Raw genomic sequence first — 24,984 nt, forward strand, 5'->3', positions numbered from 1 at the left:
GCAGCGACGGTACATACTTGAATTGGACAACAGGACATCTATTGAAAAGGCTTTGATTAAAGTGGAAAAGGGTGCCTCATCCGATGCTACAGCTACAGAAAGAACTAGACTATGACTTGCGACAAATAAGTACAGAATACGCTGCTAATGCATCCTCGCATGTGAGAAAGGTGTATATGGTGGATATGGCCCTACTCGGTAGCTAAAACCGAGAATCACTATGCCGATGGTTCCTGTACCTTGACAGTAACCTTGCCGCGGGCGCGCTTGCTGGCTATCTTCTCGTATGCCTGAAAACGCAATCAGTCAGTGACTGTGAAGAAAGTGGCTCGACCCAAACAAATAAGACGTACCTGCAACGTATCCCTGAAGTCAAACGTCTGATCTACGACCGGCCTCATCGTTCCTTCCTGCAGAAGGGCGCTTATCTTCTCCAACAACTTCAGATTGACCAACGCGTTAATGGTGATGTAAGGACGTGGGACACCTCCCAAGATGCAGGGCCTGGCCGTGTTGTCGACCGTTTTCGCAATGGTCGTCACCATTTGCGGGTAGGTGTATTTGAAACCAAGGCCGACGGTAACGACTGGCTTCTTCGGTGCCAAGTACGATGCGGCGTGGTCGTATATCTCTTGCTTTCCGATCGCATCAATGACCGCGTCAAATGGCTTGGCAGAGTAAGCTTTGGCGAGGTAGTCTGTGACGGGTGAATGCTTGGTGTAATCGACGACTTCATCGACACCATACTGCTTGACGAAATCGGCGTTTTTGCCCGAGCAGATCCCAACCACTTTCCCGGTAGGTCCGACAGCGGCCTTTGCCAGTTGAACGGTCAAGATGCCCACACCTCCGCTGGCTCCGTTGACTAGTACAGAGTCTCCGGGCCTCAAGTTCGCCTTTTCCAACAGCAAGATGGCGGTTGCGCCGGTGATCCCCATTCCACCTGCTTCTTCCAAGGTGACATTCTTCGGTACTGGCACCACAGACTCCGCGTGGACAGAAATGTACTCGGAAAGCGCTCCCAGACCGTAGCGAACGTGTGTCGGTACCCAGATGGAACCAAACACTTTGGTGCCTGGCTGCAGGCCTCGAGAAGCTGGCACGCCCGAGCCGACTTCGACTATCTCACCAGAAAAGTCGAGCTCGGGAACACATGGCGTCTTGCGGAACAAGGTGGGCGTAAGTTGGACGAAAAGCGTTCCTACGGGGTTCAGTGCAGCGTGGGTGACTCGGACAACGACCGAAGACTTGTTGGCGAGTTGAGGGGTTGGGATCTCCTTGTAAAGCAGGACAGCCGCGGGAAGACCCATGCGGTCATGTGTCCATGCGTGCATGGTCTTTGGAACGTGCATTGCGGTGCTTCTGGAGGATCTGAAAATTGAGGTGTGTATGAGTTTTGTGACTCTGGGCTTTCCTGGTGGCGGACTCTGAATCAGCGACTCCTTTTGTACGTGCTCGATCTGTTGCAGAGAAGGCTCCAGTGTGCAGCGGCGGCGGGCGCGAGAGATGCCCACGGAACGAAAGTTGACGGAGAGTTCAGACGCGTAATGGAGCCCTCCGTCGATATGCAATGGCGACTCTCATGAGTCTCATCACGCGTGCGACCCCAACCCGCCGTGGCCGAGGGAGCGGCAGCGGGCAGCGGGCACCAAAGCGGGGACACCCGCAGGAACACGTATCGAATTTTATTCCGAACACACAGCACGTGAGTCATTAAATAATGAGTCATGCTGTCAATTCGGCCATTGAGCACCAAGTTGCCGTCACAGGGCGGCCAGCCCTATCTTTCCCAAACGTATTTTCCAACTGGTGCATCTCACCTGGAATACATATCAACCAGTCCTTCAACTACTACTACAATACATACACAGCAATCCCACGACTGAACGACTGGGTACCTACTTCCTCGTTCTCGAAAAATAGTGCCTGCAGAAGTTCCTCAGTGGAAACAGGCACTTTTTTTCCTGCATCCTGACTACGGCTCACCACATTCTGCTTCTTGAAAGACTTCAGAGCTTGTCCGTTTTCAGTAAACCAGTTCCAGTTCTCTTGCAGATGAGGTAACGACGTGACGAGGTAGCTGCACCTCGGACGTCCTCTTTTGCATCATGGCTGGACCTGTGTACCCTAACAAGCCGGACCTCGATTGTTCACCCCTGCCTGAGCTGAACTGGGAAACCCACGCGCTTCTGAAGCGATACCTCGACTCAATCACCGCAGAAGCCCACGCCGAAGACGCTTCCGTAACAGCACCCGTGGACTTGATAAACTATCCACCTATACCCAGCAACGATGAATTGCAACAACTGCACGAGAACCTCAACTCTGCAAAGTCGATATTGATACAGAGACAGAGACGACTGAACCATAATATCGATGTGCTGAAGAAATGGCTGCCGGCCGACGGGTCGGGTGAGCAAACCGAGAGTGAAGCGGGATCTTCATCGGCGGCTCCTCATGCACGCTCGAAAGACTCGGGCGTCAAATCAGCATTAGATAAGGCCAAAGCGACAGAACGGAAAGGGTCTTCGGCCACTGAAGAGCAAATGGCTGAACGGAACGAAGCAAAGCTGCGAAAGATAAAGCTGAAAGTACCCGTAATGGATAGCGCCGAGAGAGCAGAAAAATCCCCGCCTCCTTCGCAACTACAATCTGATGCGGGGCTCAGTGATTTCAAAAAGCGGAAGCGGGAAAAGGACGACGACGACGGCAGCGATCATGATGAGAAGCAACGACGGACTAGCGTACGTCTATGGTGACGGGGGTGGCCGTCCGTCAATGAACTTGGACCTGCGCAGGGGTTGGGCATGCTAACGCTGTCGATGTTGCAGAATATACAATCTAAAAGTAAGCCTGTGTCACAACGCGGAATAGCACCGAAAGCGAAGCCAGTGAGTACCCATCATGGACGTAGTAGCCAAACGTTGACAATGTTCTGACAAGAGAGCTGGTGTCCCCAGAAACCGAGCAAAAAGAGCGCTGCACATAAAAACAATAAGCTGAAGAAGCGTCACAGTACGGTTGGTGGCGAAACAGCCACTCCCACGCCTGAGCCCGAAGATCGGTCAACAGAACCAGCCGTGGAAGGGGACTATACCAAGACAAAGACTGTGCAGAATCAGATCCCGATTCAGCAATTTTGGGGCTTTGTGGATCAGTTCTTCAGGCCAGTAAACGAAGCGGATCTGGCATTTTTGGATAATGAGGTTGGCTCCCCTCCGTTCTGCGGTTATCACACATTGACTGTGACGCTGAAGTCGCATTAATAGGGCGATGAGGTAGCACCATACAGCATCCCACCATTAGGTCGCCCGTACAAGGAGCAATGGGCAGAAGAGGACAGCAAAGGCGGCTCACAATCAAACGGCATCTTGATGGCCGCTAACGGACAGACACAGGATGGCGAAATCTGCTACAAGCCAATCTCCGAACGCATCATATCGTCCCTCATGGAAAACAGGATCATCGGAGGAGTCTTTGCGCCGGTGGCTGAGGAGACGGTGGATGAACCTTTGACGCCGGAGAGTATGGGCGATGCGATCGATTTGGAGGATCGGATGCGGAAAGAGTTGCGGTTTTTGGGTTTGATTGAGGACGAAGAGGTTTGTAAGCGCATTTGCCATCAGTGGTAAAATCGATCCGGACTTAACGCATTGCTCATGTGGCGCACGAACAGGACAACGCCACACCGGACGAGCACGATGAAATCACCACCGAACTGCGGCATCGTCAACGGGAACTACGCGAGCAGGTGCACCGGAATCGATCTCGGCGCCGGCAGATGAAGGCAATTGCGACGAGATTCATGGCATGGCAGGAATACAACGGCGTTTTGGACGATATCAACAAGAGTATCGAGCAGGCATACATCAAGCGTTTTGTGAGTATTGTCTTGATGGTGGTGATGACCCGCTCTCATGTTGTTCTTTTCGCTTACATGTTCCATGCTCTTTTGCGACACCACGCGGTAGACCCCGGCAAAGACGAAGGGCAAGAAAAAAGTGAGCAAAGGCGACTACCGCCCCATGACCGAGAACGTCATGCAGCTCCTCCACAACCGGCAACGTATCATCAAAGAACTCGGAGCCCTTTTGCCGCCGTCCCAGTTCACCATCCCCGAAACGTCCATTTTCACTGCTTGAGCGTGAACTGCGAAAGCAACAGGGGAACAATATTCTCTGCATACATGCAACACACCCTGTCATTTTGGATAATTTGGTCTGCTTCTCTCATGGTGTATTCTTTCTATGCTCTTCAGGCACATCGTACATGTATAAATATGCCCGCCGGCTTTCTGTGCGACGAAACAGGGCGGAACATTCTTTGGTCAATCGCCCTATCTCTAAATCTAGATCAGTGTGCTCTACTCTGAGCTACGCTACCGCAACTAGGCGTCCTTCTCCTCATCGCCCCCCAGCATATCTTTCTCCCACTCATCCACAAACTCGGCAAACTGCGGCGGAAGAAGTCGGTAACTTGCGACCTCTTTGGGGCGGTCATCCACGGCACCCGCTTCCGATGCGTTCAACGCATCCTCTATCTTCATCACGCGCCGGAAACAGGCAATGGCGCGGGTGTAGTATTCGTCGTCTTCGCTGCCGTCTTCGTCGGTGAGGTTTCCTTTGTTGATTAGGCACTCGCCCATCTGCGTTGACGAGAAGCAATGGATATCATTAGCTGTGGAAGCCATGATGTGTATCTTTCTCATCCTACCAAGCATAGGAGAGTGACGATCTTCTCATCATCGTCCCCAGTATCTGTTTTCGCAAGCTTTTCCCCGGTTTCCAGTGCCTTCAAAGCTGATTGAATGGCGACGAGAGGCAGTCAATATATATCGGCCAACCTGATCAAGTCACACAAAGGGTAGGGCGCTACCAGCTCACATTTGTCCAAAAGCGGGACTGCATCGTCGCAGTTCTCTTCATCTTCCTCAAGCAGACTATTGGCCTCAGCCAGTAAGGACGCTCCAACACCAACGTGTGCATCAAAGTGCGGCGGGTCGGCGGAGATAATTGCTTCAAACAGCACAACGGCTCGCTGCGCCCATAACTTACAACCACCCTGATCGGAAGTGTACAACTCTGCATGGCGAAGGAATATTTGCGCAACGTCCAGCATTGCCTTGGCGGTGTCATCCGCAGCCCCGTCGATTGATGCGTTTGGCTCCGCAATGAAAGAGTAGGCATCATTCAGTAGCTTCCACGCATCCTCGCTTTTCTGAGAGGCCGTCTGGGCGTTTTCAGGGAGCCATAAAGCCGCCTGAGGTTGTCATTAGTGGAATCCGTACAGTGAAATCGAGATGTAATGACAAACTCACCCTATGCAGCTGGGCTTTCGCTTTGGCCACCAGTAACCGGCGGAAGACATCCGGACCGTTTTCTCCGACCTTCCCCTCTTCAACTGCGTCCAATCCCGTGGTCAACCGTTCGAGCGCGGTATCCAGAAAAGACTCCAGAGAGTCCGATTCTTTGCTTCCGCTTTCCGCCTCATCATCTGAAGCACTCAACAGACCGAGCTGATATAGAGCGCTGCCATACAACAGGTGGAACTCTGGCGCTAATGGTTCAGTGGGTGTCGCCATCTGGTTAGAGGCCTCAGCGTTTTCCACTTCTGCCTTCGGGATCACGCCATTGTGGATCTGGAGGATCTTATCACATTCGTGGATGCAGCCTCGGAAGAAATCTCTGGCAGCTTCGATATCGTCTGCGTCTGTGGACAGTCCAGAAGGCATTAGTTGCAAAGTTGCTTTGAGCGGAAAAGCTCGGAAGTGCAGCAACAGAGCCGCTGGGAGTTCCTCATGACAGGCGCACTCACCAAGCTTCTCCACAGCTGTATCGTACAACGACCTCAACACCGCAACTTGGTCCTCCTCGTCCACATTGAGCGCTACCGTCCGGCTGGGTTCCTCAAGGTCTGGCTTGTCGAGCTTGGCTTTCTTTGCGGCAACGGCGACTTCACCTCCCTCGCTGTTCGGAGCCACGGGCTTATCCTTGGCGAGCGACCTCTTGAGCCCGCGTGGCTTCTTTTTCTGGTCCATTGTGCACTTGAGGAAGCAGTTGAGGAAGGAAGTTCCAAAATGTCAAATGGTCGAACACTCACTTCTGGCGTGTCGCGGAAACAGGCGGAAACGACTGGGAGACGATCTGGGAAAGGATTGCAGTCTCAATTGCACGACGGCCACATTATCCCAGCAGAGCATCAGCCCATCTTGGAGCACTAAGCTGCCAAAAGAAGGTCTCGTAGAGAGCCAAGGTAAGCTCAGACTGTATATGGAGACGGTGCCCGTGGGTTTCTGTTTTTGGCCTTCCGTCGATCGTAAAGCACCGTTCTGCGAGTGGTCCGGTCCATATGATTGTCACTTCGGGAGGGTGACCACGAGAAAGGAAGGACTGAGAAGGTTGGGGTTGCCAGTGGGCTATACAGTGATGGACAGAGGCACCATAGATCAAAGAGGGCTCAAGGCAGTTGAAGCTCGCCATTGAAGTACATTTTCCCAGGACCTCTCCTCTCAAACTCCTTCCATTTTTTCCACGGCCGGTCAGCTCAGCAGCCGCTATGGGCAGCCACGATAAGGACAGACGTCGGGACAGCTCCTTGAGTCATGAGCACAGTCGTTCACGCCATCGTCATCGTTCAAAGTCCAGAGACTCTTCGCGCGAGAGATCGCACAAGGCGAAAGGTATTTTATATGAGAAGGTGTTTGGTCGCTTTGTACTTGTCGCTGAAACTTTTCCCTTGTCCCTTCTCCTGATTGACCACATGTTCCTCTTCGCCGCACGCTCTTAAACCTGTTTTCCTTCGTTTGTACTCCCGAAGACGGTTCCTTGAGGTCAACTTCCCGGGATGAGAAGAGGTCGTCGAAGAAGGACAGGAGGCGGTCAAGGAGTCCTGGGTATTCTCGCCATGGTAAGTGTTCCTCTACCCTTAGCGTCTTATGGTTGATCGGTTCAATAACAGTCTCTTCTTCTATGTATACTGATGGAACATACACACGCTTCCTCACCGCTTATTTACACCCCCTCGATCATTCTCGCTACCGTTCTTTCTTGCAACCGATATCGCCACTCTTCAATCGACGGGCCACTCCTTCAATGTGGGTCTCGTTCGTGTAGATCGAGGCGAATCTAGCGGTCGTAGGCGTTCGTCAGGACACAGCCACAAAGACAGAGGGCGTAGCTCTAGTAGCGATGATACTCGGCGAAGTAGAAGTAGAAGCCCATCCGCGAAACACAAGGAGGATGGCCGCAGATATCGCCATGAGGAACGAAGGCACAGCAAAGACGCAGACAGGGTGAAGAAAGATGTAAGTGTCCATCTGTCGTATCAGAACCCTCTTGTCATGCATCTATCTTACGCTAGCAGCACCCCGGTCTATACATACACAACCTCACCATATAGAAGAGACGGCGCGGAAAATCTAGCAGTGACGAAAGTAAGACGGAGCAGGATATCAGAAGAAGTGCCATCACGGGAAAAAAGCTAAAGCTGAAGGTTAGTTCTGAGTGTCCGATTCGGTCATAAGGCATCAGGTCTCACGCGTTTTGATTGCAGGTCCGAAAGACTGTGGACGACAAAGTAAGGGAGAAGAACAGAACACAGCTACTGCAACACCTCAACCAGATGTATGATTGACACATCTGTCTGATTGGAGGTCGGAAAGCAGTTCTACCTTATATTCTTTCTGGTCTCGGGTGCTGGATGTACTTTGACCAACCGCAACCCCAAAAAAATGAATGAGAATATTCTAGATGTCGTGAATGGTATGTCTATCGGGTGGGTCAATGGTCTTGAGGTGTTCGGCTATCCGTTTCACTTCATTTCCCGAACCGCTGCTGACACGACGCCATATGCCGCAACCCTTCCACAAACTCCGCCTGTGTCAGCTCACTTGGTACAGGCCTATGCATAAACGTCAGTGTGCAGTCCTCAATATGGAATGGGAAGAAGATTTCATAAGCCCTACCAAAACTCCGACAACCGGATCTCCCATGGCATAAAATTCCCAATCGTGATAAACTCCGGATCTGTATGTGTCAGGAAGACGAGTTGCGGTTCGCTCCTGTTTATTGGGAGGGATGCGTCTCGTCCTACCAATATCCGCAGCATCAGCTCATCCCCCTATATGTGGTAATAAAGTATGGGAGACAGACGTACCTTTATGGAGTGTCCGGTCCATGACATCGACATCAACAATGGTGGGAGATGTGTTGGTGATTGCCTTGCGAGCAAGCGCCCTTGCAGCATCGACGAGGGGTTGTCGGCCGTCGGTTGGGGAGACGATGTTGATGTGCAGGTCTGAGTATTCACATACACAACACATCAGTGCATGCGGGGAATATGAGTGGATGAGATTGATGAACGAACCGATAGTTTCCCCCTCGTCATCTGAATTATGCGCGCTGTCGACGTCGACCGCTTCGTCTCTGCGTTGTTCAGCTGTCGTTTTGGGGATACGGCGGCCGCTGGCGTATACTTGGACGAGTATAGGGTCAGATTCCTCTGGCCGTGGTGGTGGGGTGGATGATCCAATGGTGTATGGCTGCTTTATGGAGGGGCTGAGGGTGGATTTGAGGGCGCGGTGCAGGTGGGCGGCTTTGGTTTTTAGGAGGCCTGGGGGTTGGGAAGGAGCGTGAGAAAAAGATGTAGGTCATGTACGGCATGTTCAATGATGGACGGAAACACACTTCCTTCCGGTCAAAAAATCTCAGCGCCCCCATTTACACACTCCGACACACCACCGCACACCTTCCCAAACAAACAACCAACACCACAACAAACTCGGAAACCTACCCTCTTCATCAAAGACCGTCAACACCCTAACCCCAGCCTCCAAACACCACCCAACAATCCTCTCCACTTCCTCAACCAACCCTTCCCCTTCCTTGCCATCCCCGTCTGTCCGCCCATTACAATTCACACTTTCCCCTCCATTTTCCCCATTTCTCCCCCTCCTAAAAAGAACAGCAACATGCTCCCTCGTCCGCGCATTCTTGTTCGTTAGCTCTATTGGCGGTGGTGGCGGAGGTAGTAAACGGCGGCTGTTGGCGGAGGTGAATGTGAGTGTGAAGAATGTTGCGAGGGAGGTGAGGAAGGAGTGGGTTGCGAGGAGGGTGCGGAGGAGGAGAGACATGGTGGCGGAGTTGTGGCGACGGGAGGTGGCAGGCTACAATGACGGACCACACACTACCACAAGCCCTTGTAAATAGTGCTCCTGTGAATACGCGGGTTTCGCAAATGATGTACGATTGGGGAGGCCATGGTGAACGTGTACCCTCCCCTCCCCATGGTTCATTCTGCTTTCTGTCGACAGCACCTTCCCCTCCGACTTCCGATTTTTGTCTTAGTCGCGTTCACAAAACATTACGGAAGTAGCCGCCAGCCAAGATGCAACAGCGGCATTCCAATTGGACTAGGAGAGTGCTATTGCTTTTCATCCTTTGCGTATGTCTACTTGGTAGTTTGCAGGTACCAGAGCCGCTGGCGCACTCGAACAGTTGCTTTACAGTCATATTGAAAACCGGATGCTAACGTCAAGTTTACTCTCAGGCAGCGCATGCAGCGGACACCACACAACGGTGCAAATGCGTTTGCGATGGAAAAGTCACCATATTGACCGTCTCGGCATGTAACTTCTGCTCCAAAAATTTCTGCGTTGAACAAGGTGCTTGTTACCGACCACCGCCAGAACCCACGCCGACAACGACGGCCACGGCTACGGGCACAACGACTTCATCGGCAGCGCCGGAGCAGACGCATACGGAGGAGAACTGGACTTCGGAGTGCTTCCAATTGGGAAGCTGGAAAGGCACGTCTGACTAGGCGATGGAGGGTCCCTACCCTACCGTCGAAACGTATATGATCTCGTTACTCATTAAGGTCGCTGATATCTGCACCACACAGATGAAATTATAATATACTCCTTCATGGTGATGTTAATCGGGCTGCTGGTGTTTGCCGCTGCGAAGGATAAGCTTTTCAAGGTGAGATCCTCAGACTCGCAGCTCTATATGGCATAGCTAGAAGCTCACCTCGTTGAGTACACAGGATCAATGGGCTCCGCGAGCGCTGTACAGCAGCCTCGGAGGATCAACAGCGGCCGCCCGATAAGCTTGATCACCGGCTGAGACCGAGACAACAACCTGGCTCGCGGCTCTGTCGAATAGCGCCTACTGCCTGCTGTTCTTAGGCCGTGCCGGCATCATTCGCAGGACCGCGATCGCCACCCGCCCTGGCCGCTTCTGGGGACCTTTTTGGGCGTATGAGTCGGCATTCGCAAAGTAGTCAGAGGAATGTTGGAGCCGATTCAACACTAGAATGAAATGGAGTTTTGCTCGGCAAACTGGGCTTGTATATAGCGGTGCCGTTGTATAGGAGATAGGAGAACATAATAATTGTCGGATGTGCCGACCGGCTTTTGTCTGGGTGGAACACATTTGTCAAACAGACTGGAGTTCGATAGTATCGCCTCTCAGTTCCACCTCTGTTGAATCCTTCGGTCCCCTGCTTTCCTCTCGACCTTCATTCAGACGAAGGTCGGGAGAATCGTTGGTGCGCAAAACCGGAACCGATAGTAATGAGACATTGTCATGAACATGATTCAAACCCATATGTACAAATGAACGTTTTGTCCTTCAGACATCTTCCGCTGGAGGCAGGAGCCCCTCCAATTCCAAAAACCTGCATTGAGGGGACGCCGATGGGACAGGAATAGTGAGTAATCATGGACACATTTCCATCTGTACGTCCGCCATCCGGGCCGGTTACTTACGCTCTTTCCATTTTCAGATACTCCTGCTCGCGCTTCTCATCATTTTCCTCCCCACCGCTCGCTGCCGTTAACGCTCTTGATGCACCCGACGCCGGTCGTCCTGCCGAGGCTGGAGGGGCGGGGGCGGTGGACGATGGGGCGGGTGCGGAGGATGGGACGTCGCCGTCCGTTTTTGTCCCCTTTTGCTGCGAGAGGAACGCAGCGGAGAGCATCGGTAAGCGATGAAAGGCAGGAGTAGTCTGCGCAATGAACTCACCCCTGGAGCTTCCAAAGCAGATTGCTCGTAGGCAGCACGTTCACGCGCTCGGAACTCTTTTCGGCCGCGGATGTACCCGAGCCGCCGGACTTCGCGATCCAGGAAACTTCGCACAAAAGTAGTCTGAGGCGTCAAGCAGGAGACAAATGGTGAGACCAGATGAACCCCACGCGCAGAAAGTCAAATAGACGAGAAGCAAGGGAAAGTACCTCATTCTTAGTCGGCTTGATGAGGTTGCGTGGAACTTCAAGAATGTGCAATGTGCCTTCATCATCTCCCGCCGCGACGAACTGATTGGATGTCAGTGATTTGCCTGTTGGCGACAACAAACAGTAAGTATCACTACGTGATTCGAGCTCTTCGCGTTGGGAGCCACTCACTCGGATATTGTCGGATGGACATATACGAGATGGCGGATCCTGTTACATTCTGCACAAACGACGGCGAATGAGACCTGTCCAGCAGATCCCAAACCTCCACCGAGCCGTCTGTTTTGGAAATGTAGAACACGCCTGGGCGCGTAGGGCTCCACCGACCACCAACGAGGTAGGACAGAGACGGTGCAGAGGAGAGGAGAGGTCCAGTCTAGAGACGAGAATCGCTTAGCACCAGAGGTTGGAGGGTACATATGGGTAGCGCTACTCACAGTGACGCCTTCCTTCCATATGTGGAACGACCAACCGCCGACGCTCAGCAGGATATCCGGGAAGAATGGGGAGCGATGTAAGTCGGTCACCGCTGCGAAGTGGTAGTTGGCGGCATGTTCGACTCTTGACGCTATGGATGCCAATTCGTTCGGTGTGAGCCTCGCCATATCAGAGGCGGAACACCTTCACGCTGTAAGGAGGTTCTCAGCGTCCTCACCTTTGTCCTCCGTAGATTTCTCCGCATTCCAGTCCGCATATATCAAGTCCCCTTCCTCGGTCGCAGAGAAAAATTTGGAGCTGAACAGCGTCTCTTTGGCATCTTTGGCGTCCTTGCCGTCTTTGTTTTCCTTGTTGCTGCCATCGTCGGGTTTCGCTGTGTCCGTATCTGATGAGCAAATACGATTAGATCGATTGCTCGGCACATGGCGAGGAAATGAAATGGTCTCTGTCGCCAGTGCTTATGGGCAGCTTACTTGAGGACATTTTGTCCGTAGGAGGCTTCTTGATACTGATTTTCGTCAGACTGTAGTCAAATGTATTGTCCATGGCACTCAGTGGCACCTGTGATTGGAATAGAGTATGCTTTGTCGGAGAGCCTCTGGCATTCATGGCGTACGTTAAACGACTTACCCGCAAGAAAGGCCTCCAAACCAGATCCAATGATTTGAGGTCCTTCTTGAATCGTGTGTCCCAGAAGGCTACCTGCCCATCGGTGGAGCTCGTCACCAACTCTCGATGCCCATTCTCGCCCTTTTCCACCATTTCGCCAGTATGCCCGAGCTGTTCGACCGAGACGGAGTGTTCAACATTAGTCCCTCACTTGATGCGTTTCCAACATCCGGACAACTCTCACCTCCACATTCTTTGGTAGCCACTGAATGTCCGTCACTATCCCTCGATGGCTAAACTCAATACTCGATACCGCCACACATTGCACGACGGGCGGACCCGTCGCCTTATCCTTATCCTCCCCACCGACTCCATCGAACAACGGATCTGTTCCGGAAGTAGACGTTTGCCCCTGAGCCACATCTTCGCGGGACGACTTGCGAGTGTTCTTGAGCTTGTCTTGATACTCGGTAATATCCCAGAGGATGACCTGTCCATTGATGCAACCGCCTACAATGAGATTGCTGTCATGTGGGTTAAATTGGAAACACTGGATGTCGTCCGGGGCTTCGAGGATGAGCTGGATTTGGAGTGCGTCAGGCGTCAATGTTTAAAAATGCACAAAGCACGACCTGTCATACCTGCGGATGGATTGGGTCGTTGAAGCTCCACACCAGAATGAGAGCTTTTCTTGACCGCTGGAACAAGCCCCGCTCAACACGCTCAGCGAACGCAAGTCTCTCCGCGCAAGACACGGCAACCACGCCTTCATAAAACGAAGTGTTTTGATGTTAGCTGCCCGACCTCCAAAGGCGGTCCCAAGCCAATCCATGCTCTCACCCTTAATATGCGGATGCCAATCAACACCAGAGATGCATTTGTCTTTGCTATGCTGCAAATCTGTAAACGATTGATATTCTTGTAATGACGAATGAGCCCCTTGCTCCAACGCGACGTCCGCTTCGCCGAGGTTCTGGTAGTCATCTTCGAAGATGTCCAAGGTGCTGTTCTGCTGCAGGGCTTTTTCGAATCTGGCGAGAGATGATCAGCCCGGAATCCCGCGGTGACGCGAGAATTGCAGAACTTAATACCTAAGAGTGACATGATTCAAGAACTCCTCGACATCGGTCGAAGACATGAGCTGCTCTTGCTGTTCGCGCGACATCACAGCAGGCTGGTACTGCACTGCAAAGTTCTGTGGGCGGGACCATGGCGTCTGGACCGCATTTTCAATCAATTGCGGGACTGCCTTCATAAAGCAATTGAGATGGTTATTAGCATAGAGTCGTCTCGTGGTAGTTATAACCACCTAGCCCACCTGCACAGCCGTTGATAGCTCCATCCGTGAAATATCGTACGTTGGGTCTTTGAAAGGTTTACATTCCGAGAATCCATCCTGTGCATCCCGATCTCTAAATTTGCAAGGCGCTCCAAAGAGTCGACGCCGACGTGATACTTTGATTTGCAGCTAGGCAGTAATACCAAGCAAGTGAGCAACTACGGTGAGCTGTGCATTCGACCGGACGAGATGTTGCTCAAGGGGCGCATACCAGATCTCTGTTGTTGACGACCCTCTCCGCGTCAATCTCCTTCTCGCTTCCATATGACTCCCACTTCTTGGACACGACCTTTTTCACCGTTGGTGCATTCGAAACGACCTCCACTGCTGCTGCTGATTCCACTACTGGTGGCTGCGAACACACAAATGATGAGTGAGGGTCCAGTGTCAGTAACGTTAAAGCGCCAGCCTCACGTTGATGATAAGATCCATCGCCGCCGGGGTAATGCAAATGTAGTAGTTCTGTCCCCATTTAAAGTTGGCATCATGATGCACCAAGATTGCCTCGCCTGGAAAGTCCTTTCGTCAAAATCAGCAACAGGGCATGTGATCGAGTCAGATCTTCGCAGCATCTGTACACACACCAGGATCGCCTGCTTCGCCGGAAAGAAATCGGAAATAGCAGCACGTGCTTGCAAATCGCTCATGATGTCCGCTTTCGGAACCAGCTTGAAAGGCCTGGCCGGCGTCACATCCTCCCCGGGCTTCACTTTGAAAAGATCCTGCGTGTTGCCTGTCAGAAACAGCGGCATGATTCCGGCCGGCATCTCGCCTTCCGCAGTCTCCTCCACCGTCGCATGAAGCTCATCCTGCTGCCCTGGGGCTGCTGGCGTAGGGGTTTCGGTGGCGGGAGGTGCTATGGTCGTGCTTCCCTTAACAGATCCCCTGCTTTTAGCTTTCGCGCTTCCGGAAAGCTTGGCGATGGATGTTGTACTTTTCAATGAAGCTTTCGAGGCTGCACGGGATGATGAAGATTTTGAGAGCGCTGCCCGCGAGGCTGTTCGGGATGACGCTTTGCTGGGTGAAGTCGCCGGTTTGCTGGTTGGAGGTGCTGGTGTAGGCGCCGGCGCAGCTTCGATCGGTGGGGCTGCGGCTTCCGCTGCTAGCTCGGCCGGCGGCGCGGCGGGCTCCGCATCTGCCATATCGTTATCTATATTCCTTAATATAAAGTGAAAAGGCTGATGAAACGAAGTATTCGTTCGGGTATGGCGCTTGTCCAGCAGTGTCCCTTTGCCGTTCTCACGCGTCGGAACCCAAGTGACAAAGGGAAACCGGGCGAGTGAGACCCAGAACGCGTCTTTCGTGCTTACGTCAGCGAATCGGAAACGTCGTCCGCTGCCTTTTCACTACTTCTTGTTTTTGCCCTCCTAACGGGATCGTCGGTGGCCGCAGGCAAACTTACGTCTCTGCAAGAGCAAAGCTCGGCACGACAGCATCCGCCGAATCGAATTCGAACTTTCTGGAACAGGCGCATGAAAAATGGAGGTAGTCTACGTGTATCAAAAGAAGCGGAAGGACTTCGGTCGCCAGCCGACCTTCAGCGATCGGCTGGCAAACCTCGGAACGGATATACAGCCGGACCCGACGTATATGCGAAACTATGTAGAGCGGAACTTATGTCAAGCGGAGATACAGAGTGTGCCAGAGAAATCAGAGCATGAGGTGTGGCATGACATCAAAGTAAAAACACAGTTGGGCTTTCCTAATTTCTTCTTTGGGGCGTACCATGACAGGTGAATACCGAGAGCTTTGTGTTGTCGAATCGGGGTATTTTGCACGTGCAAGGAGGATGGCCCAAGGATGTAGATGCGACGGATGTGGAGCATACAATACGTTATAGAAAGAAGGTTGAAAAGGACGACGAGTACATCCGATCGGTGCAAAATCTAGGCAATGTAAGGAGACGAGACAGAAACTCTTGATGAACATTGGAAGCCGCCGTGATGAGCCGAATGTGCTGATCTTTAGGTGCTTGCCAAATCTCTAGGCAATGGAGCATTGCATTAAACAAAATAACGCCATCGACATCTACGAAGAGTACTTTGCTGACGAGCCAGACACGATATCCGTTGACACACCATCCGCCAAATCTTTGAATGTTTACCGGTAAGCGTGCATGTGAGAGCAACTCTCGGAGAGACTCGCCTCACACTTTGATGCTCTCTTAGGGACCCCAACCGGATAAAACGAGCGGCGACATATGTCTCGTGGTATCCCGACGAGGGCCACAAAATCGCCGTTGCGTATTCAATGCTACAGTTTCAATCCATGCCCGCCAACATGTCATACGATTCCTACATCTGGGACGTCGAGAACCCAAATACACCTGAGCAAACCCTCACGCCTCCATCACCACTCGTCAGTTTAAAATATAACCCGAAGGACCCACACGTGCTTGTTGGCGGGTCTTACAATGGGTTGATCTGTCAGTATCCTCATATTGAGGCATTCGGTGGACATCTGTGACGAGAAGGGAACTGACACAAGTATCGACTTTAGCGTATTGGGACACGAGGAAAGGAGCGTTCCCGGTCGACACATCCGCGGTAGACAAGAGTCATCGAGACCCTGTTTACAATCTGTCGTGGGTGCAATCCAAGTCAGGTGCGTTCCTAATCACCAAGAGTTCCGGGGATACGGAGTGAGACCCTTACACTGGAACTTGCATGCAGGATCGGAGCTGTTCTCTGTATCATCCGATGGACAAGTATTGTGGTGGGATATCCGGAAAATGGCGGAGCCAACAGAAAGCATGCTGTTGGACCCGGAAAAGAACGGACAGGTGGTCGGAGGAACTGTCATTGACTACGAAACAACAATGGTGAGTGACGGCGCCGACCACGGAAGGAACTTGCTGCGAGTACTGGAAGCTGACCAACCAGAAATAGCCCACAAAATACATGATCGGAGGAGAAAACGGCGCCGTGTTCATGTGTAACAAGAAGGCGAAAAATCCGTCCGAGAAGATCACTCACATATACCCCGGACATCACGGTCCCGTCATGGCACTCCAGGTATGCGTGAAATCGACGAAGCTCTGGTTGGTCTTACTTTGAGTATTGATTTATGCTTATCAACTATGGCATCTGTACAATAGCGAAACCCATTTTTCCTCAAAAACTTCCTCACGGCTGGCGATTGGAAAGCGCAGATATGGGCGGAAGATATCAGGTCGCCAATTATGTCCACCCGCTATGCATCATCGTATCTTACCGACGCGTGCTGGAGTCCAACGCGGCCGTCCGTATTCTTCACGTCCAAATTGGACGGCACTGTCGATGTGTGGGACTTCCTATTCAAGCAGAGTGACCCAACGCTAACTGTGCAGGTGCGATTCTTGCCTGTTGTCCCATGTGGGAGTTCCGATATTGACTAATATCTGGAAATCGTGTCCGTTCGTTGCATATAGGTTGGGACTTCGCCGATTCACTCCATCAAAGCACAAGAGCATGGCAGGCACATCGCAACGACGGCTAGGGATGGATCTACAACGATCCTGGAATTATCGGACGGACTATCCCGTTTGCAGAACAACGAGAAGACGATATTCTCACAGGTACGTCATGAAGGATTTTCGCTCTCGCTCAACTATCTTTACTGATACATCCATCACCGATCCACCCACATACTAACAGATGTTGGAGCGAGAAGCCAAACGAGAAAAAACTTTGGAGGCTGCGGCGCGTGAGAAGCGTCTCAAGGCAGCACAAAAGCGACCCAACTCGGCGGCGGTCAGACCACTGGGAGAGGCTCTGGACGAGATCTTCAAGCAGACGGAGGACGACTTTTTCTCGCTGGTAGATGACGGCAGTGGGACGGCGCGGGAAAGGGCTGTAGCGAGAGAAAGGGAGGAGTAGCGGAGTCATGATCTCAATAACCGCAAATAAGCACTGCGTTCTACGTGATAACAAATCGTTGAGGTAGTCAGCTCCGCGCGCCTCGAACGCTCGACACCACCGATTGACATTTATTCTCGCCAAAGCGGTATCTGATCTTCATCAGAACAAACGCGCAGACGCGAAGGTTACTCTGTGCTTGTATAATGAGGATGCCACATCACAGACGCCACCCCTATCTATACGTCGATCTCATAATCTGTAATTGAGTGAAATCCTCATCATCGTCATCATCGTCTTGGTCCCTGTCCAGTTTCTGCATAAAACCTATACGCTTGGCCATTCGTGCCGCCTAAAAACAAGACAAAGTGAGCAACAACACCCTTATACTCATATGAGACTAACGGACAAGCGTACCTCTTCTTCGACAGCCCGCAGATCTACCTCCTGATGTGCGACTGTGTTGTTCAGCACATCGTCAATCTCGCCCTGCATCTGCTCCGTCGTCTCCGCAGGCTCATTGACGCCCGTGTCGGCGGTGTTCGCACGATCTCCATCACCTGGAGTGGCGTGGTATGCCAAGTTGATCAGGTCCTCGGACATGATCGCTTGCGGGGTCCAGCCGTTCTGGTAGCATGCGTACAAGGAGATGAAGGATGCAATCATGGCGAGACGGTCGAGTGTGACTGCGTCCTTGCCGCAGTCTCGCTCCGCGAACATGTAGCGCTCCTTTTTGAGCTTCCCAGGGGCTCCGGGAAGAACTTGCCCCAGAGCTTCGTCAAAGCTGTCGTAGCTGAGAGTGCCTTGATTTTGATGGTCGCTTTGTTTGAACACAAGTCGATACTGTACATGGATGAGAGAGATTTGTCCGTGGCTTTTCATTGAGCTAAGGATGGCATGCGAGATACGTACAAACTTCTGATTTGGCTCAATTCCTGCTCTTAGCATATGCAGCAGATGCTCCCATATTGTCTCAAATGTGAATTTGTTTTTGCTGAATGCGACCAGCTCAAGCTCCATCTGATCGTATATCTCTTTCTGCACCGACAGGTTTTGTTAGCGCTTGCCTCGTCCGCGGATGGTCGGGTTCAATCAAAGCCCTTACCGGCCTGCTAGGATAAAGGACTTGGACCACCCTTCTATATGTTGGCGCGTCCATCAGCTCAAACGTGGCGAAGAACTTTCTCGCAATATGTATGTACTTCCACATCACATCCTCTTCACCGGCTAAATGACGAACAAATATCGCGACAGCCTAAAGGATGAGCAAGTCAATGAAGTGATTCCAGTCTCCCGGATGGGGACCATACGGCGAGGCTTACAGATGATGAAGTCTCCAAGTTCTGCAGCGAAGTCAAGAAGTCGTGGATGGCTTTCCGTGCAATGTCCTTGATCTGGTACCGATCGCTCATCACATCAAAAACGAAGTCCTATGGTCAACTCACGATCAGTTTGAGAGCTTTCACCATCGCAGATGACGAAGAGTCTCACCGAGAACTTAGCCAGCCTCTGCTCGCTCAGTGCACCGCTCTCATCGAACTCTTCCTCGGCGTTCCATTTCAGCTCCGACAGGTCAAGCATCAGCCCTTGAAGTTTAGGCTCTGTCATAACTCTTGTAGCTGCGGGCCTTGGGCCGGGGAAGCGCTCGTAGAACTGCTTCCAGATCTTCTTGAAAATGGCTGATGTCTATGAACGTAAAGGTGTTGATCAGCTTTCCTGAGGTTTGGGAGGATTGAGGGTGAAGGACCCGTACCTCCTCCAACTCATCCTCGGTCAAAACAACAGCCTCTTCCCAAAGCGCAGATGATAGATCGGCCTCGAACGCTTCACGAGAAAACGTTGTTCGCAGACGGAATTGCGGGTGGGTGAAACGGATGTGGGTCACATGTGGTGGTAACTTGATATCCTTGCTGTGTAATGTTTTGTGCGGACAAACTATCGTCTACGATGGGGTTAAGTGGTTGAAGGTAAGCATTGGATCCGTGGCCGCAATCGAGATCGGGATGCAGCGTAGACGTAGCATACCCGATCCGAACATTTGCTGCAATACTGCATAGTCTTGCATGGCGTGAATGTGTTTCCTTTGTCTTCCGAGAACTGCAACTATAAAACACCAACCGTTTCAGCTGTTCCAGTCCCATCTCGTTCACTGTACCATCTGCCTTACCGCAAAAGCAAATTTCCGCAATGCATCATCCGCTGTCCGCTGCACCAGGTTCATATCATTATCCCCGCCGTATGATTGCAGCATGGTCCGAAGTCCCTGTATATGCTTCCCAAGGACGTGCTGCTCCTCCAGAAGATCGGCCACTCGCTTGCGAAACCCGGCGACAATCTCGTTCAGCTGCCAAATTGAGACTTGCAGTCAACACCTTCCTTCGCGAGTGGTGTGACGCATACACATCAGAGCACCTCAAGCCTATAAGACTGATCCCTCTCCTCAACGCCGGTTGTGATCCCTGCCAGAATCTCTTGCTTTTTGCGCAGCTGCGTCAAGGCAAGCTCGTAATCGTCCAGTTGCCAATTGAGAATGTCCGCGAACTGTTCCTGAAGACGTCGAGCCTGCCATATATCGTATTCGACCATTCCCTGTTGAAGATGTGTCAGTGCTTTGACAAGCCGCTGCACAGTAGCATCGGGACTAACCAGTGGGTCGATGACGAGCTGTTGCGTCGTGGAATTGATATGCTCTTCAAGCTTGTCCTCTGTAAGTCCTAGTCTTGAGCTCAAGTCTCAGGCGAAGCTTTCGACCGAAGGGGAGTTTTACCTTCCACTGGTTTGTCGTACGACGATTTGAAAACGGTCAACTTTTCGATGATCCCGTTGGCATTTCCCAACGACGCCTATCCTTCGGTGTAGAACAATCTGTAATGTTAGCCACAGAAATGAGTTCCATTCTCACATGCGGACGCCCATACCTCAAGCCCCTCGATTCGCCGCTTCAGATTATCCTCTGCATTGATGTGAGACGCCCGCAGGTCAACTTTGTCATCCTGATGCTTCTTGATCTCCTTGTTGAGGCGGTCGATCTCGTCCAGCAGCTTCCGGCGAGCGAGCTCCCCTTGGCCAATCTCTTGCCTGAACTGTATGAGTGAGGTCTTTCTGAAGCGGTAAAGATACTGGGAAGGATATCATGCAACTCACTTCAGCGCCAGGTTCTTTCGTTGCAACATCTGTGAATCATACTCCTTGAATTTCAGCTTCTGCAATAGGTCTGTAGCAGCTTCGTTTGTCTTGGACTCATCGTCAGTTCTGTTGACACGAGGGTGAGGGGCTTATGCTCCGCGACATATATCAAGTGCATCCGGCTCGGTACCTGTCTCGCACGACTCGGTTGATCGCACAGAAGTAAGGCAGTCTCTGTAAAGCCGGTAATTGCTCTGCCGAAGTAAAGTCATTCGAGTATATCGCCTCGACGAGCTCCTCTTTTATGGTTCTAAGAATGGTCCCATACGGCCCTAGCCCTTGTATGATCTCATCGAAAATGGCAAAACATTCCGCCGTCCTCCGCTCACTAGGAACTTTTGGATGTTGTTGGAAGAGTTCTTTCAGCCGAACCTCGTATTTCAAAACTAAGATCATGGCATTGACAGATGAGTAGGTCAAGAAGGCACGGTCAGCCCCAAGTGCCTGCAGCTGTAATGTATTTGCACCCCAACCGTACCGGTGGATTTGCCATTTTGGCGTCTTTGCTCGGTCAGTGAGACATTGGACAGGTTGCGAGTCTCGTGCCTGTAGTCTTTGGAGATCATGGCAATTATACAGAGAACTATGGAAGGTGCTGATCATGTGGGGAGTGGAATCTGTCCGGAAAAGTCACAATTCTCAAAGCCGTCAATCTCAAACCGGAGGGCCACAGGAAAAAAGTTACCGCGAGGGAGAGCGGAGACGCGAAACGCGCCGGTGACAAGTGGGTGGCTGTGCAACTCCATTTGCTCCACGGATTTTCGCTTCTGGCATTTCTCCCCTCGTGCCCACGACTTGTTCTTCCAGCCAAATTCAAGGCGGAATTCGATCGGGATTCAAAGGCGCAATTCGACCAGCCAAACTCCAAAGGCGGAAACGGAAACAGCAGGACCTTTCAGTTCAGAGAAGTCTTCTCATATCGACTCCGCCTCACCTCACCACTGTCTCCTTTTCCGACATGGCGCAACCCACCACCGCCGAAATCGTCTCCTTATATCGTTCCTTTATCCGAGTTCAACACAGCTGGCCACGACAGGACGCACGCCCGGCCAGTCTGAGGAAGCACCTACTGGAACGTGTGCGCATCGAGTTCAGGGAGCCGGTGGTGGAGGGTGAGGGGCTACGGGTGCGGTACGCGCATGGGGAACAAGAGCTGAGAAGTCTGAGAAGGTTATTGAAGGGGGAGATCGACAAGGAAGTAAGTTTCGGCAAACAAAGGTTAGGGTGAAGCGGTCGAAGTTCGGGGAACATCCCAAATGGTCGATCGCTATTGCCATGGCTGCTAACGTTCTTTGTTCTTCTGCCTAGTTCCCGTTATCACCGTCTTCAACAATGCTGGACTTCCTGCCCGCGAAAAAGATGTACACGCTGCTTGATCAAGCGGCCCAGCAAGAATTGGCAGACAAAAGCAGCGTCAGCTATTTCAAGGATTATGTTGCGAGCAAGTTTGAGCGGTGAAAGACCCCCGGGAAACAGGATTGAGGCGGCTGAGGCGAATAGGTTGGGAGCGCTCGGGCCTCCCAAACGCTCGAAATTGGCGTCCGGCTGCATGTCGAGATTGTAGGGAGGGAGATACACCTAGCTTACTGGACAACGGCAAAGGTCGGAGGGGTGTATCAGGCTAAGGATTGATTAGAAACACGATTTTGGATCATATGTAGACTCCGCAGAAATGAATGTATTGCGGGGGTGCTAGCATGCACATTCTTCGTCCTCGACTAGAAGAATTGATCAGAGGGAAGATGCGATGGAGTCGTGGCAAACCATTGGGCCAATGATCTCCCTGGCTTTCTCGACGCCCTGCAGACGTTTGACGATGGCCAAGGCGAACTCAAATGCTGTTCCAGGGCCGCGACTGTATGCACGGTGACAGCGAGAGTAAGAAGGATGACGTTTCCAGTGCTTGTCCAACGGTCCGCTTTGGAGATGCTACCTGGTGATTAGATTCCCATCAACGACCACTCGATCTTCCTTGTAGCCATAGTCTGGAGACCACACGCGATTAGGTGGGTGAGAAGGGGGTACATCACGATTATGGCATACCGGTCAGCTTCTCTTTGACGCTGGGATGAGAGGTTACGGTCTTTCCTTTGGCCACTCCAGATGCTTGCAAGGCAATAGGCGCTGTATCGATCGGCGCTGGTCACTCCTATGTGCACGACCGTTCCTCTTCTTTCTGCTCGACTAGCAGCTCAACTCACATGCGCATATGATCGCAACCGTCTTATTTGGGTCAGAGTGATAGCTCTCCAAGAGGTTGTGAACTTCTTTCGACTGTGAACACGGAAAGTGGATCAATGGAAAGAGTCCCCAAAGCAGATTCTTGCGGGAGACTGATGTCCTTCATATAGATACCTTGGCAAAAGCCTCAGCTCCACCCAAACCTCCGGGTAGTATAATGGCATCAAATGCATTCTGTCGTGGGATCAGCGTTCAACTGACCGGCAAACCCGTTCAGGTACGTATGTGACCGACCTTGTCTTGAAGTGCGGACAACGCGGTGTCCGGCACGATCTTGACATTTCTACTGCAGGTGACAGTTCCAGCCCCGTTCAACCCTGCAAGAGTGACCTTCACTCCGGCCCTTCGGAGGATATCCATTGGGATAACTGCGATGACAGATGTCAAAGCTGTTGTCAGATCATCGTTGATCAGTTGCGGCGGAAGCCTGATGCGTTACCAGTCTCCATTTCCTCGTTGCCTTCGGACAGTAGGACCAAGGCGGTCTTCCCTTGCGAGCTCATGACGGATGAGTGTAGTCGGTATGGAGACCGGGCTAGGGTGGGGTGTGGGAGGAAGATGAAGTGCGTTGGCAATGTGCGAAGTCGAAACATCCTTTGGAAACCTTTGGAGGAAGTTGTGAGTGTCACGCGTCAGGATAAACCTGATAAACCGCAAGTCGTCAGTGAGGACCAACTCGCGCACCTTCGCCTTTACATATACATTATGGCGAGTTATCTCCATTTATTTGGGCGGTAGTGCATATGTAGTAAGTAGTACGCCAAATGTTGTCGCAGTGAGTGAGAACCCTTAGGGGCGTTGAGGCGGCCAGACTGTCGTTTTGCGACGGTCCACGCACACCCTTCATCGAAGGTGCAGAGAGGGTGCGGGGAGTGGATGGAATCATGCGGGCGAACACGTGATGGGTTTATTTAGTTCGGGAAAGTGTTATTAGCAAAGCGAGCGAGCAGTCTGTCTTTTCCACCGCTTTCCCTCGCCCGCATAAGCCGTAGAACGCGAAATATCAACAGCATTCGATCAACACACATTCAGAGCCCAACAGCACCTTGCCTGTAACCAGCAACGTTCGCTTTACCGTCCGACGCCGGTTTGCAGTTTGAATCCTATCAGAAAATTCTTCGGCTAGTTGCGAGCATAGACCTACAGCATCCTCTCCCTTTACATCCACGATACCCACTGTCACCGTCTCCGGTATGTAGTCAATACCACTCTCGCATTTGCCGTTGAACTTTTTGTGCCATTTCTCATAATACATGCTCATTTAGGAAAATGCAAGCGCAAAGCCTCATCCGTACTTCTCGCTCTATCATGTTGCGTCCATTCCACCTCCGTCACACGCGCGGACAAGTCCGTACCTTGAACACCGACCCTCTTCCCCCCAATTTGTCCGGTCCCGAATTCATCCGCCACGTCCTCTCCGAGTTATCCAAACACGCTGACAGAATTGGCGACCGCATCACCACCCGCCTTGTCCTCACTGTGGTATCATTGGCGGTAGGAGTCGATATCGGTGTTCAGTCTCTCCTCTTCGGCAGAACCTTGACGGATATCAAAAAACAAACCGATAAGATTCCGGAAATCATGGAGAAGCAGGCACATTTAGAGGGGATTATGGAAGGAATGAGGTTCGCCTCGCAGATCACACACGCACAACATCCTGCAGAGCATGCTCAAAACGCAGCATGATGCAGCCACCTACGCTGATCTAGGAGCGACGTACAACGGCTGGTCACTCTCCAAAACCCCCTTGCGCACGATATCGAGCAGGTCGGCCAGGCGGTCGACTCAACGGCCGGCGCCACTACCAAGCTGACGCGGTCTAACGCAAACTTCGGCGCATCTCTGCAGGAATACGTGCAGTATTCGAAAACCGTCGACAAATTGCTCAAATGGCGCCACAAGAAGCATGTCGAGTACGAGACCCTCGCTGATCAGCTCATCTACAAGCCGGCCAGCCTCACCAAGCTCGAAGCCTCGGAAGCCGAAGCCCAACGCCTGTCTGGTGTCCTGCGCGCAGAAGGTGCCACGACCGCTCACCACATCCGCACGCAAAGCAACAGCAGCGCCACAGGCGGCGGGCTGATGGCAACGCTGAACTCATT

General features: G+C 52.0%; 13 protein-coding genes across 13 annotated transcripts; 7 read left to right on the plus strand and 6 right to left on the minus strand.

Annotated features, from left to right (window-relative positions):
• Window positions 1–16: 16 nt before the first annotated feature.
• On the minus strand, window positions 17–1,601 carry EV422DRAFT_560334 (uncharacterized protein). The gene is made up of 2 exons (XM_053071944.1): window positions 354–1,601; window positions 17–290 (listed from the first exon to the last, which is right to left on the minus strand). Exons 1-2 carry the CDS (start codon window positions 1,350–1,352, stop codon window positions 219–221), a joined length of 1,071 nt encoding a protein of 356 aa, XP_052922657.1. The 5' UTR covers window positions 1,353–1,601; the 3' UTR covers window positions 17–218.
• Window positions 1,602–2,332: 731 nt separating this feature from the next.
• Window positions 2,333–4,265, plus strand: EV422DRAFT_212524 (histone acetyltransferases subunit 3-domain-containing protein). Its single transcript, XM_053065393.1, has 6 exons — window positions 2,333–2,744; window positions 2,832–2,891; window positions 2,961–3,206; window positions 3,270–3,602; window positions 3,677–3,880; window positions 3,972–4,265. The coding sequence occupies exons 1-6, from the start codon at window positions 2,547–2,549 to the stop codon at window positions 4,140–4,142; spliced, it is 1,212 nt and encodes a 403-aa protein (XP_052922658.1). The 5' UTR covers window positions 2,333–2,546; the 3' UTR covers window positions 4,143–4,265.
• Window positions 4,266–4,379: 114 nt separating this feature from the next.
• Window positions 4,380–6,081, minus strand: EV422DRAFT_212164 (nuclear pore complex subunit Nro1-domain-containing protein). The gene is made up of 5 exons (XM_053065389.1): window positions 5,815–6,081; window positions 5,318–5,709; window positions 4,884–5,259; window positions 4,714–4,799; window positions 4,380–4,645 (listed from the first exon to the last, which is right to left on the minus strand). The coding sequence occupies exons 1-5, from the start codon at window positions 6,035–6,037 to the stop codon at window positions 4,388–4,390; spliced, it is 1,335 nt and encodes a 444-aa protein (XP_052922659.1). The 5' UTR covers window positions 6,038–6,081; the 3' UTR covers window positions 4,380–4,387.
• Window position 6,082: 1 nt separating this feature from the next.
• EV422DRAFT_212188 (uncharacterized protein) lies at window positions 6,083–7,854 on the plus strand. Its single transcript, XM_053065390.1, has 6 exons — window positions 6,083–6,252; window positions 6,498–6,679; window positions 6,817–6,906; window positions 7,113–7,303; window positions 7,402–7,491; window positions 7,552–7,854. Exons 2-6 carry the CDS (start codon window positions 6,556–6,558, stop codon window positions 7,630–7,632), a joined length of 576 nt encoding a protein of 191 aa, XP_052922660.1. The 5' UTR covers window positions 6,083–6,252; window positions 6,498–6,555; the 3' UTR covers window positions 7,633–7,854.
• On the minus strand, window positions 7,671–9,542 carry EV422DRAFT_212286 (uncharacterized protein). The gene is made up of 5 exons (XM_053065391.1): window positions 8,791–9,542; window positions 8,365–8,610; window positions 8,155–8,295; window positions 7,964–8,087; window positions 7,671–7,899 (listed from the first exon to the last, which is right to left on the minus strand). Exons 1-5 carry the CDS (start codon window positions 9,128–9,130, stop codon window positions 7,815–7,817), a joined length of 936 nt encoding a protein of 311 aa, XP_052922661.1. The 5' UTR covers window positions 9,131–9,542; the 3' UTR covers window positions 7,671–7,814.
• On the plus strand, window positions 9,258–10,091 carry EV422DRAFT_212463 (uncharacterized protein). The gene is made up of 3 exons (XM_053065392.1): window positions 9,258–9,441; window positions 9,547–9,805; window positions 9,901–10,091. Exons 1-3 carry the CDS (start codon window positions 9,385–9,387, stop codon window positions 10,014–10,016), a joined length of 432 nt encoding a protein of 143 aa, XP_052922662.1. The 5' UTR covers window positions 9,258–9,384; the 3' UTR covers window positions 10,017–10,091.
• Window positions 10,092–10,631: 540 nt separating this feature from the next.
• EV422DRAFT_570460 (WD40-repeat-containing domain protein) lies at window positions 10,632–14,761 on the minus strand (the record flags this gene model as incomplete). The annotated part of the gene is made up of 17 exons (XM_053072877.1): window positions 10,632–10,677; window positions 10,769–10,953; window positions 11,025–11,147; window positions 11,234–11,337; window positions 11,405–11,609; window positions 11,671–11,801; window positions 11,889–12,056; window positions 12,145–12,232; window positions 12,302–12,451; window positions 12,525–12,860; window positions 12,922–13,046; window positions 13,121–13,311; window positions 13,372–13,529; window positions 13,599–13,748; window positions 13,831–13,971; window positions 14,034–14,138; window positions 14,204–14,761. The coding sequence occupies 17 exons, from the start codon at window positions 14,759–14,761 to the stop codon at window positions 10,632–10,634; spliced, it is 2,964 nt and encodes a 987-aa protein (XP_052922663.1).
• A 210-nt stretch (window positions 14,762–14,971) lies between these two features.
• EV422DRAFT_212647 (WD40-repeat-containing domain protein) lies at window positions 14,972–17,661 on the plus strand. Its single transcript, XM_053065394.1, has 10 exons — window positions 14,972–15,281; window positions 15,353–15,514; window positions 15,607–15,725; window positions 15,788–16,044; window positions 16,119–16,223; window positions 16,292–16,440; window positions 16,508–16,633; window positions 16,717–16,947; window positions 17,029–17,175; window positions 17,255–17,661. Exons 1-10 carry the CDS (start codon window positions 15,099–15,101, stop codon window positions 17,474–17,476), a joined length of 1,701 nt encoding a protein of 566 aa, XP_052922664.1. The 5' UTR covers window positions 14,972–15,098; the 3' UTR covers window positions 17,477–17,661.
• Window positions 17,588–21,313, minus strand: EV422DRAFT_212674 (uncharacterized protein). The gene is made up of 16 exons (XM_053065395.1): window positions 21,120–21,313; window positions 20,772–21,027; window positions 20,600–20,707; window positions 20,374–20,533; window positions 20,223–20,298; window positions 20,102–20,160; window positions 19,868–20,044; window positions 19,623–19,799; window positions 19,481–19,558; window positions 19,209–19,397; window positions 18,947–19,141; window positions 18,778–18,885; window positions 18,561–18,710; window positions 18,368–18,493; window positions 17,873–18,298; window positions 17,588–17,807 (listed from the first exon to the last, which is right to left on the minus strand). Exons 1-16 carry the CDS (start codon window positions 21,205–21,207, stop codon window positions 17,691–17,693), a joined length of 2,490 nt encoding a protein of 829 aa, XP_052922665.1. The 5' UTR covers window positions 21,208–21,313; the 3' UTR covers window positions 17,588–17,690.
• Window positions 21,314–21,599: 286 nt separating this feature from the next.
• On the plus strand, window positions 21,600–22,099 carry EV422DRAFT_499823 (uncharacterized protein; the record flags this gene model as incomplete). Its single annotated transcript, XM_053068104.1, has 2 exons — window positions 21,600–21,839; window positions 21,950–22,099. The coding sequence occupies 2 exons, from the start codon at window positions 21,600–21,602 to the stop codon at window positions 22,097–22,099; spliced, it is 390 nt and encodes a 129-aa protein (XP_052922666.1).
• EV422DRAFT_540549 (DJ-1-like protein) lies at window positions 22,022–23,803 on the minus strand. The gene is made up of 8 exons (XM_053071149.1): window positions 23,567–23,803; window positions 23,322–23,486; window positions 23,117–23,250; window positions 22,997–23,056; window positions 22,843–22,915; window positions 22,685–22,765; window positions 22,575–22,626; window positions 22,022–22,496 (listed from the first exon to the last, which is right to left on the minus strand). Exons 2-8 carry the CDS (start codon window positions 23,473–23,475, stop codon window positions 22,373–22,375), a joined length of 678 nt encoding a protein of 225 aa, XP_052922667.1. The 5' UTR covers window positions 23,476–23,486; window positions 23,567–23,803; the 3' UTR covers window positions 22,022–22,372.
• Window positions 23,804–23,854: 51 nt separating this feature from the next.
• EV422DRAFT_580556 (uncharacterized protein) lies at window positions 23,855–24,507 on the plus strand (the record flags this gene model as incomplete). Its single annotated transcript, XM_053073341.1, has 2 exons — window positions 23,855–24,073; window positions 24,148–24,507. A coding segment is annotated over exon 2 (354 nt), but the record flags the coding sequence as incomplete, so codon positions are not given.
• A 118-nt stretch (window positions 24,508–24,625) lies between these two features.
• EV422DRAFT_484618 (uncharacterized protein) lies at window positions 24,626–24,916 on the plus strand (the record flags this gene model as incomplete). The annotated part of the gene is made up of 1 exon (XM_053067356.1): window positions 24,626–24,916. A coding segment is annotated over one exon (291 nt), but the record flags the coding sequence as incomplete, so codon positions are not given.
• Window positions 24,917–24,984: the final 68 nt, after the last annotated feature.

This window comes from Fimicolochytrium jonesii, assembly GCF_025526975.1.
Source record: "Fimicolochytrium jonesii strain JEL569 chromosome Unknown EV422scaffold_26, whole genome shotgun sequence".
Lineage (NCBI taxonomy): Eukaryota > Fungi > Chytridiomycota > Chytridiomycetes > Spizellomycetales > Powellomycetaceae > Fimicolochytrium > Fimicolochytrium jonesii.

Excerpts from the sequence above, each read along its gene's own strand:
- EV422DRAFT_560334 (XM_053071944.1), bottom strand. The coding sequence starts at position 1,352 with ATGCACGTTCCAAAGACCATGCACGCATGGACACATGACCGCATGGGT. Across the intron at positions 291-353 it reads ACTTCAGGGATACGTTGCAG|GCATACGAGAAGATAGCCAG; the intron begins GTACGTCTTATT and ends TTGCGTTTTCAG.
- EV422DRAFT_212524 (XM_053065393.1), top strand. The coding sequence starts at position 2,547 with ATGGCTGAACGGAACGAAGCAAAGCTGCGAAAGATAAAGCTGAAAGTA. Across the intron at positions 3,603-3,676 it reads GTTTGATTGAGGACGAAGAG|GACAACGCCACACCGGACGA; the intron begins GTTTGTAAGCGC and ends GCGCACGAACAG. Across the intron at positions 3,881-3,971 it reads AGGCATACATCAAGCGTTTT|ACCCCGGCAAAGACGAAGGG; the intron begins GTGAGTATTGTC and ends ACCACGCGGTAG.
- EV422DRAFT_212164 (XM_053065389.1), bottom strand. The coding sequence starts at position 6,037 with ATGGACCAGAAAAAGAAGCCACGCGGGCTCAAGAGGTCGCTCGCCAAG. Across the intron at positions 5,710-5,814 it reads TACAGCTGTGGAGAAGCTTG|ACGCAGACGATATCGAAGCT; the intron begins GTGAGTGCGCCT and ends GACTGTCCACAG. Across the intron at positions 4,800-4,883 it reads AGTCCCGCTTTTGGACAAAT|CTTTGAAGGCACTGGAAACC; the intron begins GTGAGCTGGTAG and ends CCATTCAATCAG.
- EV422DRAFT_212188 (XM_053065390.1), top strand. The coding sequence starts at position 6,556 with ATGGGCAGCCACGATAAGGACAGACGTCGGGACAGCTCCTTGAGTCAT. Across the intron at positions 6,680-6,816 it reads GAGATCGCACAAGGCGAAAG|ACGGTTCCTTGAGGTCAACT; the intron begins GTATTTTATATG and ends GTACTCCCGAAG. Across the intron at positions 7,492-7,551 it reads GAAAAAAGCTAAAGCTGAAG|GTCCGAAAGACTGTGGACGA; the intron begins GTTAGTTCTGAG and ends TTTTGATTGCAG.
- EV422DRAFT_212286 (XM_053065391.1), bottom strand. The coding sequence starts at position 9,130 with ATGTCTCTCCTCCTCCGCACCCTCCTCGCAACCCACTCCTTCCTCACC. Across the intron at positions 8,088-8,154 it reads GGACCGGACACTCCATAAAG|GACGAGACGCATCCCTCCCA; the intron begins GTACGTCTGTCT and ends GGATATTGGTAG. Across the intron at positions 7,900-7,963 it reads ATCCGGTTGTCGGAGTTTTG|GCCTGTACCAAGTGAGCTGA; the intron begins GTAGGGCTTATG and ends GTTTATGCATAG.
- EV422DRAFT_212463 (XM_053065392.1), top strand. The coding sequence starts at position 9,385 with ATGCAACAGCGGCATTCCAATTGGACTAGGAGAGTGCTATTGCTTTTC. Across the intron at positions 9,442-9,546 it reads TATTGCTTTTCATCCTTTGC|GCAGCGCATGCAGCGGACAC; the intron begins GTATGTCTACTT and ends GTTTACTCTCAG. Across the intron at positions 9,806-9,900 it reads CCAATTGGGAAGCTGGAAAG|ATGAAATTATAATATACTCC; the intron begins GCACGTCTGACT and ends TGCACCACACAG.
- EV422DRAFT_212647 (XM_053065394.1), top strand. The coding sequence starts at position 15,099 with ATGGAGGTAGTCTACGTGTATCAAAAGAAGCGGAAGGACTTCGGTCGC. Across the intron at positions 15,282-15,352 it reads CAGAGAAATCAGAGCATGAG|GTGAATACCGAGAGCTTTGT; the intron begins GTGTGGCATGAC and ends GTACCATGACAG. Across the intron at positions 16,441-16,507 it reads TTGACTACGAAACAACAATG|CCCACAAAATACATGATCGG; the intron begins GTGAGTGACGGC and ends AACCAGAAATAG.
- EV422DRAFT_212674 (XM_053065395.1), bottom strand. The coding sequence starts at position 21,207 with ATGATCTCCAAAGACTACAGGCACGAGACTCGCAACCTGTCCAATGTC. Across the intron at positions 20,534-20,599 it reads CGAAAGAACCTGGCGCTGAA|GCAAGAGATTGGCCAAGGGG; the intron begins GTGAGTTGCATG and ends CATACAGTTCAG. Across the intron at positions 18,886-18,946 it reads AGAGGCTGGCTAAGTTCTCG|GACTTCGTTTTTGATGTGAT; the intron begins GTGAGACTCTTC and ends AGTTGACCATAG.
- EV422DRAFT_540549 (XM_053071149.1), bottom strand. The coding sequence starts at position 23,475 with ATGTTTCGACTTCGCACATTGCCAACGCACTTCATCTTCCTCCCACAC. Across the intron at positions 22,916-22,996 it reads GAGCTGAGGCTTTTGCCAAG|TCGAAAGAAGTTCACAACCT; the intron begins GTATCTATATGA and ends CCGTGTTCACAG. Across the intron at positions 22,766-22,842 it reads GGTTGCGATCATATGCGCAT|CGCCTATTGCCTTGCAAGCA; the intron begins GTGAGTTGAGCT and ends CGATCGATACAG.